General features: G+C 33.1%; 1 protein-coding gene across 2 annotated transcripts in view; it reads left to right on the top strand.

Moving 5' to 3' along the window:
• LOC134722998 (alpha-aminoadipic semialdehyde synthase, mitochondrial-like) overlaps positions 1-13,455 on the top strand; it is a 38,934-nt gene that overhangs the window by 16,227 nt on the left and 9,252 nt on the right. For both annotated transcript variants that reach the window (XM_063586631.1, XM_063586636.1), the window contains exons 8-16: positions 563-837; positions 1,648-1,759; positions 2,645-2,704; positions 4,076-4,146; positions 6,236-6,360; positions 7,124-7,253; positions 7,742-7,852; positions 8,151-8,259; positions 13,075-13,151. In XM_063586631.1, coding sequence (XP_063442701.1) covers positions 563-837; positions 1,648-1,759; positions 2,645-2,704; positions 4,076-4,146; positions 6,236-6,360; positions 7,124-7,253; positions 7,742-7,852; positions 8,151-8,259; positions 13,075-13,151 — 1,070 coding nt within the window. The remainder of the gene's footprint in view (positions 1-562; positions 838-1,647; positions 1,760-2,644; positions 2,705-4,075; positions 4,147-6,235; positions 6,361-7,123; positions 7,254-7,741; positions 7,853-8,150; positions 8,260-13,074; positions 13,152-13,455) is intronic.

A 13,455-nucleotide genomic window follows, 5' to 3' on the forward strand; every position in this document is an offset into this window, starting at 1 on the left:
TGTGAAAAGTTTCAGAAATAATTAACAATAAATATATTAATTCTAAGAATTGCAAATATTAAACGACTTTAAAGTGTTACATTACAAATGTTAAAAAATGCTTAGGAAGAATCCTATATCGCTACTCATTCCAGTGTGGCGTCATATATTTTCTAAATTCTTCATGACGTCAAAATTTTACGGAAACTTTTGTAATTTTCACTGTTGATTTCTACTTTTTTCTTCTACAGCAAATTTGTAACTTTCTAAATTTCTTATTATTGTGTTCAACTCGTTACAAAAATCCTTTTATTGACAGGTTACCGGAAGTTAAACTCGGGGGCTAGATATGGATTTCGAGGGCTGATATCGATATCGGCACCGAGGGCTGATAACCAACCTTGACTTCCGGCTATTATTGGCCATGCAAAAACGTACATATCAGTACAAGATATGTGATAATGATAAATATCATCCATAAAAGATTATAAGATATTATTGTGATTTTCATGACATTTCAAACTTTGCTCACAATGGTTGCATTATTTATAGACAGCACTTCATTAGTGACTTTTAATTTTAGATAGCACCATATGCCTCAGTTATCATAAATGGAATTTACTGGGCTCCAACAGCACCAAGGTTGATAACTATTCCAGAGGCGAAAAGTCTTCTTACATCACAGTCGTTTCCATGGATTCCGTCCAGCTCTGGTTGTCCACAGTTACCTCATCGTCTCATTGCCCTCTGTGATATTTCTGCTGACCCTGGTGGCTCTATTGAATTTATGAATGAATGTACCACTATTGATAAACCATTTTGTTTGTATGATGCTGATCAAAATAAAGAAACAGACAGGTAAGCATTTGGAATTTTGGATTTTTATGCAACAACAAAATGGGGATATATTGAAAAAAGAATAGATTGAGAAAAAAACAAAAATATAACACAAAAAAATTGACTTTTTAAATTATAAGTTTTAAAAATATTTTTTAAAGAAAATGTTGGTGAAATGTGCTGTTGTGATCAATTTTTAGTATTTGAGTGAATTAAGATAGGTGTGTTACTAAAAATATAAATGTATGAAGAAAACTGTTTTGTACATATAATTAACAAGTGAAACTGCGAGCTACTGCTCACTGATGATACCCCTGCCGCAAGTGGATAATATTAATAGTGTAAAAATATGCAAGTGTTCGGTAAACAGGAAGTTGTCTAGTGATGAATCTGAAAACGCATCACACGGTATAGTTGACTTATATAAATCCTGAAACCAAATTTCAGAAATCCTTCTATTGTAGTTCCTGAGAAAAATGTGACGAAAATTTTCAACTTGGCTATCATGTGTAAAATCATACAAATGTTCAGTAAACAGGAAGTTGTCAAGTGATCAATCTGAAAACACATCACAGGGTATAGCTGACTTAGATAAACCCTGAATTAAAATTTCAGAAATCCTTGTATTGTAGTTCCTGAGAAAAATGCGACGAAAAATAGTCATGGGACGGACGGACGGACTGATGGACGGACGGACTGACAGACAGAGGTTAAACAGTAAACCCCCCTTTTTTAAAGCGCGGGGTATAATTACCAGGTTATACACCTCTTCTGAACATTAAGGCAATGACTCTCTTAACGTGCATAATTGCTAATAATTTTCCATTTCAGCTTTGCAGGGAAGGGTGTGTTGATTTGTTCAATAGACAATATGCCAGCTCAGATACCAAAAGAAGCCACAGATTTCTTTGGTCATTTATTGTTCCCTAAAGTTAAGGAAATGGTAAGATAATTAGAAGCATTATCACATTTGTATTTTTTATTTGATTTTGTCACTTGATTCCAAAAAGTGTGATTACTTTCAAGATTAATTAACAGTAATGAAAAAATGTATATTCATCAGGCCTGTAACCAGAAATTTCGAAGGGTGGGTTCGTTGGACCTGCAAACTCGACTTAAACAGTCACAATTCAAACAGATCATTGACTTTAACAGTGCTTATTTGTTTTTAGGGGGAGGGTCGGAAGAACCCCCCTGGCTAAGGGTATGTTCATAAATTTGTTTATGATCTGCTAGATATTATTAGGACTGAAAAGAAATAGAATTTCACTTAAACCCTTATTTGTATGCAGCTTTTCTTGAAATGTCAATAAGTTATCTTACAGTCTTGTCAAGTTCCATAAAAATGATAATAAATGGAAGCAAAAATTTCTTTATAAACAGTATGAGGTTTCATGGTTTGTACAAAATAAAACATCAGACCCAACTTTTTCTTTAAAAACATCTTGTATTACAATATGACATGATAGACATGTATGTTGGTTCAATTTAAGTCGTTTACAAAGTAAACTGTTTGTCCAGTTGAGTTGATAGGCCATCAGCTATCTGACCACGATCAGGATTGGCAAGACAATTCAAGTTACAATCTTCCAATTGAAAATTAGAAACAGTCTATTTTTTAACAAATATGTATCCACATCTTTATACATAAGAAAGGAGTACTATTTTCAAATCTGACACTAGGATATTCAAAGCAATACTCAAATGTTTTGGAACATTACTTGTTGCCCTTAATAGTAAGTGCACCATTTATGTATGACATTTATGTGGTTTTTTAAAAAAAATGTTTAAATACTTTTTGTAATTTTAATTGTCCTTGTTTTTTCAGTTAAAATCGGATGCAATAAAACCATATGAAGACTTTGATACAACTCCAGAAATTAAAAATGTAAGTGTAGTTTAAGAATGCACAGTATTCATGTTTACTACTCTTCCTTAATGCTTTGCAACCAACTGACTGTTTAGTTGGCCCTTTTATATAAATATATAATTTTATATATATTTATCTGTGTACTTTCAGTACAGACTCTAAATTCTTATATTTTGTAATGCTTGTAAATAAATTTTATTATTCAGTGAAAAAGATCTGAAAAATTCATCATGTCTTTTCCCTTGTATAAGTTAGAATCCCCTGAATTTCAGAGAAATGTTATCTATAAATTTGGAATGTGTCCTAGTCCACTGGGTGCAAAATCATAACACATAGATTTTTAGTTATTTTTCTGTCAATAAAAATGTTTTTAAAAATGAAGTGTTTCTGTTTAGGATAAGAGGGGACATAAGGTAGCACTCCACAGTTAGAAAATAAAATCAAAAATGAGCCACAAAATGTTTTATCATCTCCTATTCCTGGATTTCTAATACATTAACCTTACTGTTTGTGTTGTACATGTGCATATGTATGTAATCAGTATCTTCCATAGATTTAATTTTCAAAAGTTTAAAGGGTGAAAATTAATTCCTTTTATGTGTATCCATGGCAACATTCTTCATTGATTTCCCATAAAATATTGCAAAAAGGGGGGTGAACATGTCACATTTCCCCTCAAAATTTGGATCAAACTAGAATTTCAATGCCTTTGAGTGATACCTTTTTAGAAACTGTTTTCTTAAATCTTCCTAATGGTCCAATAAAAAATGGGTGTCTTTCGCCTAATTTTTTCGTAAAATCCAATCACAAAGTTCGTGCGATAAAAAGTTGGAAAAAAACATAACAATGATTGCCGGACCAATGTATGGTAGGGACATGCAAATACGGACTGTCATACAGAAAACAGCCTATATTACATACATTACATAACCTTGATGTTCATATAAACCCAATACAAAGACTATTTTAATACTCAGCTATCCAAAAATGAATTTTATTGCACACTAGCTCTCATATTTGAAAAATTCACAGGGGCCAAAATGCGAAACTACACATCTAACTGTGGAGTGCTACCTAAATAAGAGAAAGTATGGACAGTGCTTTAATTTCACCGTTTTAGAATCTAATGCATCCTGGGTAATATTTTCAATAGCGTACACCAAAGTGTTTTGATTGGTTAAAAACATTATAAACAATGGAAATTCAAACAATGAGGTAACGTTATTTTCTTTTTGGGGTATGAACAATAAAATTCTCCATGATGCTTAGGATCTGAAACGGCCAATTATGGTAGGGAAAGTTGTCTTTGTTTTGTACTTTTTAGACATTGTTGATATTTTGTTCACGTTTTTGTTTTAATGTTAACAAATTCCAATTTTGATTTGACAGGCAGTTATTGCATCTAATGGAGTTTTAACACCAAATCATCAATACATTCAAGAGTTAAGGAACAAATTCACGTAAGTCATCATGTCATGTTTCCGTTATATTTGACGTTATTACTTTATTCCCATTGAGTATACTCCACAGACAACAATATCTATTGTATTTATTCAGTGAGATATTAGTCCAACTTGCAAAAATTTGAATACCCTGACAAAGAACATCTGATTCTGGGGAAAGGCTTTATTTCTTTGGCAAAAGTAACTATGATTCAATTTTGTCAAAATAAGCTTAAAAAAACCCCATTGATTATGAATAATTCTGGAATGTTTTTATACGCCCGGAACGGGACTTATTATGGTATACCGTTGTCCGTCCGTCCGTCGTCCACACTTCGGACAATAACTCAAAAACACCTTCACCAAATTCCATGAAACTTAAGTGAATTGTTTATATCTATTGACGTAAGCTCCCTTTCGTTTTTTTTTAATTTCAGATTTCAAGTTTTGGATTTATGGGGATTTATTCATAAAAAAAGGGGGAATTTTCAACACTTCGGACAATAACTCAAAAAGGCTTTCACCAATGTATATGAAACTTTGTTGAATTGTTTATATCTATTGACGTAAGCTCCCTTTCCTTTTTTTTTAATTTCAGATTTTAAGTTTTGGATTTATGGGGCTTTATTCATAAAAAAAGGGGGAATTTTCAACACTTCGGACAATAACTCAAAAAGGCTTTCACCAATGTATATGAAACTTTGGTGAATTGTTTATATCTATTGACGTAAGCTCCCTTTTTTTTTTTTAATTTCAGATTTTAAGTTTTGGATTTATGGGGCTTTATTCATAAAAAAAAGGGGGGATTTTCAACACTTCGGACAATAACTCAAAAAGGCTTTCACCAATGTCCATGAAACTTTGGTGATTTGTTTATGTCGATTGATGTAAGCTCCCTTTCGTTTTTTTTTAATTTCAGATTTTAAGTTTTGGATTTATGGGGCTTTATTAATAAATAAAGGGGGATTTTTAACACTTCAGACAATAACTCAAAAAGGCTTTCACCAATGTCCATGAAACTTTGGAGAATTGTTTATATCTATTGATGTAAGCTCCGTTTCAGTTTTTATAAATTTCCGATTTTTAGTTTTGGATTTATGGGGCTTTATTCATAAAAAAAGGGGGAATTTTCAACACTTCGGACAATAACTCAAAAAGGCTTTCACCAATGTATATGAAACTTTGGTGAATTGTTTATATCTATTGACGTAAGCTCCCTTTTTTTGTTTTAATTTCAGATTTTAAGTTTTGGATTTATGGGGCTTTATTCATAAAAAAAAGGGGGGATTTTCAACACTTCGGACAATAACTCAAAAAGGCTTTCACCAATGTCCATGAAACTTTGGTGATTTGTTTATGTCTATTGATGTAAGCTCCCTTTCGTTTTTTTTTAATTTCAGATTTTAAGTTTTGGATTTATGGGGCTTTATTAATAAATAAAGGGGGATTTTTAACACTTCGGACAATAACTCTAAAAGGCTTTCACCAATGTCCATGAAACTTTGGTGAATTGTTTATATCTATTAATTTAAGCTCCCTTTCAATTTTTATAAATTTCAGATTTTACATTTTGTGTTATGAATTTTTATGCTTAAAAAAGGGGGGATTTTACCAATTTTGGGACAATAACTAACACTTTCACAAAATTTTATGTATGGATGAAAAATTAAGAAAACAAACTAAGTTAAATTTGTTGTAGCCTAAATAGTGCCAATTTTTTTGTGCATTTTTATTTATTATTTGGGGGGGGGGGGGGTATTTGACAGGGCTCACACTATTTCTAGTTGATCATATAAATTCATTTAAAGCATAAAAGACAAGTTAAAAGAGCAACGGGCGTATCATGCGCCTAAGCGCAGCCCTTTATTAATATATGTTCCCCCGTGCATGTGCGCTAAATTATGATATTTGTCAATTATTGAACAGGGTAGTATTTATAAAATATATTATTATTTATATATGTTACTTGTATAACATTTGAAAACCTATGTCGTTTTGTAAAATTGTTTATTATTAAATATTTAAATTCTTTAATATAGGAATTATTTCATCAAAATTATATTCCAATTGTACTTAAGACAATTTATGTTAGCATTTGATCTTTCAGATCTTCTCACAAGTCAAAGAAGACTTCACCAGAACAAAAGAAGATTCTAATATTGGGATCAGGATATGTATCAAGTACAGTCATAGAATATCTGAACAGAAATAAAGATTTTATTGTTACTGTTGGTAAATATCTATTTTTTTTATCACTAATTTTTAACTGGATTTTTGTGACAAAAACATCTGTTATGGATTTGGGGATGTACGGCAGGCGGCAACCAATTATTGTCCGTGCATTTACTCATAAACCGTTCAACCAAAGCTTTCAAAATTTTAATATGTTGTTACTGACAACAAAATGAAAGTCAAGTTCAATAATGACGATTTTGATTTTTACCGTTCAGGAGTTATGGTTCTTGAAAGATCGAAAAATGGCATTTCCATTCATGTTGTTGCATTTACTCATGAATCATTCAACCTAAGCACTTCAAATTTTAATATGTTGATAATGATGAGAAAATTGAGGTAAAATTTCATTCAACCTAAGCATTTCAAATTTTAATATGTTGATATTGATGACAAAATTGAGGTCAAATTTTATATTGACAATTTTCGATTTCACCTTTCATCAGTTATGGTTCTTGTGATATTGGCAGGACACAAATAAATGTTAATAAATCTGGTTTGCTGTCGTTGTGTGTCGTTGTGACAGCCTCTTGGTTTTTTTTTTTACTTTGATCTTACTGACTGCTAACTTCCTTTCTCAGCACAGTAGAGTTATACAAAAAATTATTGCTAGAAAATAAGGACGAAAGTGCCATTGTCAATGTAAACATTATTGTTGCCATAGGCAAAATATCAACAAACATATTATCATTGGTCATCTCAACTCAATTGCTTTTCTCACTTTCGAAGATTTGCATGGTTAATAAATGTTTGTTGATTTTAGCATCCAAATTTAAAGCTGAATTGGATAATTTATCAAAACAGTACCCACAGAATGAAATGTTGTTATTGGATGTGTCAAGAAAGCATGAAGAATTCGAACATCTTGTTCAAGAACATGACATTGTAATAAGGTACAGTGATATAAATATTTTACACTCAGATTTATTAACAGAGAAATTAGGAAAACGAAATACTCTTAATTCAAAAATTTTGCAATGAAATACAAATTTTCCTAAAGTTTGTAAACAGTCATTTGTAAAACAGAGAATCAAATATGCATGAAAACTAGTACCCAGGAAAGAAAAAAAATGAATCCGCAGTATGTTATTATGCCTGTTGAATCCTTTTATGAAATTATCATCTGTAAAACTAAATCTTTGTCTAAATAAGTAGTTTTGTTATCTCGACCAATGCTATAATCATAAAGGTCCTATTTTCTGATATTTCTATTCATGATTTTTATTTAAATTTTCCTATTATTTAAAAAAGGGGATTGAACCAACTATAGGGCAGTATAAGCAGTATTGGTATTCAAGAAATATAACCTTTCACTAAGAATTTGGATAAAATGTTAAACTCAAAATAACATGCAGAATTAATTATGATGCATTCTTTATAGTTTGTTGCCAGGGCCACTACATCCTGAAGTAGCCAAGCTTTGTATCAAGCACAAAAGAAATATGGTCACTGCTAGTTATGTGTCACCAGAAATGCAGCATCTACACCAAGAGTTAGTATATGATTTATTGAAGGCTAAGTTCTTAAAACGTTAAAACAGTTGAAATATAACACCAATGTTTCACATTAAAGAAAACTCATGAGTGAAAAGATGAAATGTTTCCAATTTTCCAGACTTTATAAAATGTGTCCTCTTAAATCTTAGGCTCGTTGAACTGTAACTGAAAATGGAAAAAAATAATGCATTTTTCTCTAAAATTTTACTGAATGAATTATTTCAAAAAAGTTGCACAACAATTAGTTATTTTTATCAAACGGTCAAAAATTTATAATTATATATTTATTAACAGTGCTGTTGATGCAGGAATTACGATTTTGAATGAAATTGGTGTTGATCCTGGAATTGATCACATGTTAGCTATGGAATGTTTTGATGATGTCAAGTCCAGTGGAGGAAAGGTATATTTCACTTATTTTATACTGACTTGATACCTTATGACATTCTGGTCGACTTTAAAACATAAGATTTCACATATATGTAAATGATGGTTAATTGTATTTAAAGGTAATAAGACCGTTTTTATTAAATAAGTTGGTTTACGGATCTGCCGACCCAAATTTTTGCTAATTCAAATAAAAATAAACGCACCTTTGTCCTTAAAAATTATTTTCGCCGACCTCATATTTATCGATTTACTAAGAAAATTTTAAACGGTATTTTTGTGTTTACGTTTCGTATTCTGGTTCCTGTTACTGCATTAAAAAATCGTTAACCAGTGCTCCGGAAACATGACTGGTTAGCTGTTCACGTGTTTGCGCATCCTTAACTAGTTATCAAAGGTACCAGGATTATAATTTAGTACGCCAGACGCGCGTTTCGTCTACATAAGACTCATCAGTGACGCTCAGATCAAAATATTTATAAAGCCAAACAAGTACGAAGTTGAAGAGCATTGAGGATCCAAAATTCCAAAAAGTTGTGCCAAATACGGCTAAGGTAATCTATTCCTGGGATAAGAAAATCCTTAGTTTTTTCGAAAATTCAAAGTTTTATATTCTGGAAATTTATTAAAAAGACCACATATTTGATATTCATGTCAACACCGAAGTGCTGACTACTGGGCTGGTGATACCCTCGGGGACGAAACGTCCACCAGCAGTGGCATCGACCCAGTGGTGTAAATAGTTATCAAAGGTACCAGGATTATAATTTAGTACGCCAGACGCGCGTTTCGTCTACATAAGACTCATCAGTGACGCTCAGATCAAAATATTTATAAAGCCAAACAAGTACGAAGTTGAAGAGCATTGAGGATCCAAAATTCCAAAAAGTTGTGCCAAATACGGCTAAGGTAATCTATTCCTGGGATAAGAAAATCCTTAGTTTTTTCGAAAATTCAAAGTTTTATATTCTGGAAATTTATTAAAAAGACCACATATTTGATATTCATGTCAACACCGAAGTGCTGACTACTGGGCTGGTGATACCCTCGGGGACGAAACGTCCACCAGCAGTGGCATCGACCCAGTGGTGTAAATAGTTATCAAAGGTACCAGGATTATAATTTAGTACGCCAGACGCGCGTTTCGTCTACATAAGACTCATCAGTGACGCTCAGATCAAAATATTTATAAAGCCAAACAAGTACGAAGTTGAAGAGCATTGAGGATCCAAAATTCCAAAAAGTTGTGCCAAATACGGCTAAGGTAATCTATTCCTGGGATAAGAAAATCCTTAGTTTTTTCGAAAATTCAAAGTTTTATATTCTGGAAATTTATTAAAAAGACCACATATTTGATATTCATGTCAACACCGAAGTGCTGACTACTGGGCTGGTGATACCCTCGGGGACGAAACGTCCACCAGCAGTGGCATCGACCCAGTGGTGTAAATAGTTATCAAAGGTACCAGGATTATAATTTAATACGCCAGACGCGCGTTTCGTCTACATAAGACTCATCAGTGACGCTCAGATCAAAATATTTATAAAGCCAAACAAGTACGAAGTTGAAGAGCATTGAGGATCCAAAATTCCCAAAAGTTGTGCCAAATACGGCTAAGGTAATCTATTCCTGGGATAAGAAAATCCTTAGTTTTTTCGAAAATTCAAAGTTTTATATTCTGGAAATTTATTAAAAAGACCACATATTTGATATTCATGTCAACACCGAAGTGCTGACTACTGGGCTGGTGATACCCTCGGGGACGAAACGTCCACCAGCAGTGGCATCGACCCAGTGGTGTAAATAGTTATCAAAGGTACCAGGATTATAATTTAGTACGCCAGACACGCGTTTCGTCTACATAAGACTCATCAGTGACGCTCAGATCAAAATATTTATAAAGCCAAACAAGTACGAAGTTGAAGAGCATTGAGGATCCAAAATTCCAAAAAGTTGTGCCAAATACGGCTAAGGTAATCTATTCCTGGGATAAGAAAATCCTTAGTTTTTTCGAAAATTCAAAGTTTTATATTCTGGAAATTTATTAAAAAGACCACATATTTGATATTCATGTCAACACCGAAGTGCTGACTACTGGGCTGGTGATACCCTCGGGGACGAAACGTCCACCAGCAGTGGCATCGACCCAGTGGTGTAAATAGTTATCAAAGGTACCAGGATTATAATTTAGTACGCCAGACGCGCGTTTCGTCTACATAAGACTCATCAGTGACGCTCAGATCAAAATATTTATAAAGCCAAACAAGTACGAAGTTGAAGAGCATTGAGGATCCAAAATTCCAAAAAGTTGTGCCAAATACGGCTAAGGTAATCTATTCCTGGGATAAGAAAATCCTTAGTTTTTTCGAAAATTCAAAGTTTTATATTCTGGAAATTTATTAAAAAGACCACATATTTGATATTCATGTCAACACCGAAGTGCTGACTACTGGGCTGGTGATACCCTCGGGGACGAAACGTCCACCAGCAGTGGCATCGACCCAGTGGTGTAAATAGTTATCAAAGGTACCAGGATTATAATTTAATACGCCAGACGCGCGTTTCGTCTACATAAGACTCATCAGTGACGCTCAGATCAAAATATTTATAACGCCAAACAAGTACGAAGTTGAAGAGCATTGAGGATCCAAAATTCCCAAAAGTTGTGCCAAATACGGCTAAGGTAATCTATTCCTGGGATAAGAAAATCCTTAGTTTTTTTCGAAAATTCAAAGTTTTATATTCTGGAAATTTATTAAAAAGACCACATATTTGATATTCATGTCAACACCGAAGTGCTGACTACTGGGCTGGTGATACCCTCGGGGACGAAACGTCCACCAGCAGTGGCATCGACCCAGTGGTGTAAATAGTTATCAAAGGTACCAGGATTATAATTTAGTACGCCAGACACGCGTTTCGTCTACATAAGACTCATCAGTGACGCTCAGATCAAAATATTTATAAAGCCAAACAAGTACGAAGTTGAAGAGCATTGAGGATCCAAAATTCCAAAAAGTTGTGCCAAATACGGCTAAGGTAATCTATTCCTGGGATAAGAAAATCCTTAGTTTTTTCGAAAATTCAAAGTTTTATATTCTGGAAATTTATTAAAAAGACCACATATTTGATATTCATGTCAACACCGAAGTGCTGACTACTGGGCTGGTGATACCCTCGGGGACGAAACGTCCACCAGCAGTGGCATCGACCCAGTGGTGTAAATAGTTATCAAAGGTACCAGGATTATAATTTAGTACGCCAGACGCGCGTTTCGTCTACATAAGACTCATCAGTGACGCTCAGATCAAAATATTTATAAAGCCAAACAAGTACGAAGTTGAAGAGCATTGAGGATCCAAAATTCCAAAAAGTTGTGCCAAATACGGCTAAGGTAATCTATTCCTGGGATAAGAAAATCCTTAGTTTTTTCGAATATTCAAAGTTTTATATTCAGGAAATTTATTAAAAAGACCACATATTTGATATTCATGTCAACACCGAAGTGCTGACTACTGGGCTGGTGATACCCTCGGGGACGAAACGTCCACCAGCAGTGGCATCGACCCAGTGGTGTAAATAGTTATCAAAGGTACCAGGATTATAATTTAGTACGCTACCCTGACTTCCGTTAAGAAACCAGACGATATCAGGGCATGGTTTGTTTACTATGGATGAACCAGTGTACATCCATCTGGATGTGGACGTCCTAAATAATTCAATTTTATCAGACAAAAAATTGTGAAATGCCTTCGTCATGAAACCATAGGTCAAGTTATTAATGAACAATTAGAAAACTTTAATGTTGTGATTGAAGAGATTGGTGACCACGGCAAAACAAATGACAAATTATGGAACCGTTACGCCTGAAACTACACCGGTGGACGTTAATAATTAAAAACATGTATACTGCTTTCATCAATTGTATATTTCACTTAATACAAATCTTTGTCTGTCAGATGTATGTTTATAGGGTTGATACATATAAAAAAGATGTGGTGTGTTTGCCAATGAGATGATTTTTCATAAGAGACCAAATGACACAGAAATTAATAACTACAGATCACTGTACAGCCTTCTTCAATGAGCAAAGCCCATACTGCATAGTCAGCTATAAAAGCCCCCAATATGACAAATGTAAAACAATTCACGCGAGAAAACAAACATCCTAATTAATGTCAAGAAATTGTACTAAAATTACTAACAAATATGTAACACAGCAACAAACAATATTAAACCACTGAATTACAGGCTCCTGACAGTAAATTTCTGTTTATACTTTTAAATACTGTCTGATATGCTCTGTCCTTATAGGTGTTGACATGCAATATGCTCTTAGATTTGCCTTTGTCTTTTAATATTGACTTGTTCTATGTGATGTGTTTTTGTTGTCGCATTTATTAATTCCATAAAACCTACAAAAGATGCTGAATAAAAGGTATTATCAAAAGGCTTTCCAAGTTTTACAGAACTATAAATAAGTCTTTTCAATCAAGTTTAAATTAAAAAAAATTCACCTCCTACCTTATTTTTTTGTGGCTGATATCCGTAAACCAAGTAAAAAAAAACAACTGAAAAGATCTAGTTTAAATTTTTTTTTTCCCCTCCTCCTACCCTAATTTTTTTTGGGCTGATGTCCGTAAACCAACTTATTAAATAAAAACAGCCTAACTGTCGAGACACTGCCAATTCTTTAAAAAAATAAATAATTGAAGAATATTCGTTTTCATTCTATCTTCTACAAGGTTATTTCCAACTCTTACCAGACTGCTATTAATTTTCTCAATATCTTTACATTTTAACCATCTTAGCTTTGCTTACTGATTTCAGATCACTTCTTACATTTCTTGGTGTGGAGGATTACCTGCCCCTGAACATTCAGACTCACCTTTGATGTACAAATTCAGGTATGCACTTTATGGCTTCTTAATGCACTTCCTGTATGCCTAGTAATAGCATTGATTACAAATGATGGACAAATATCCAACTTTCTTTCCATTTCCAAATTATCAATGTCTTAATATTAAATAAAAGTATGTTTTTAGTCGATTTGAAAAGCTCATTAGAGCTTGTGTTATGTAGTTTATTGAATATTGACTCTAAAAAAAACTTTGAATCTTGAACCTTGAATCTTTTATGATGAAATCTCTTAAAATTTAAATTAAGTATTTAGAAAGATGGTCTCAGTACTTTTTGACAACTTTTGAGAGG

This window comes from Mytilus trossulus, chromosome 1 (assembly GCF_036588685.1).
Source record: "Mytilus trossulus isolate FHL-02 chromosome 1, PNRI_Mtr1.1.1.hap1, whole genome shotgun sequence".
Taxonomy (NCBI): domain Eukaryota; kingdom Metazoa; phylum Mollusca; class Bivalvia; order Mytilida; family Mytilidae; genus Mytilus; species Mytilus trossulus.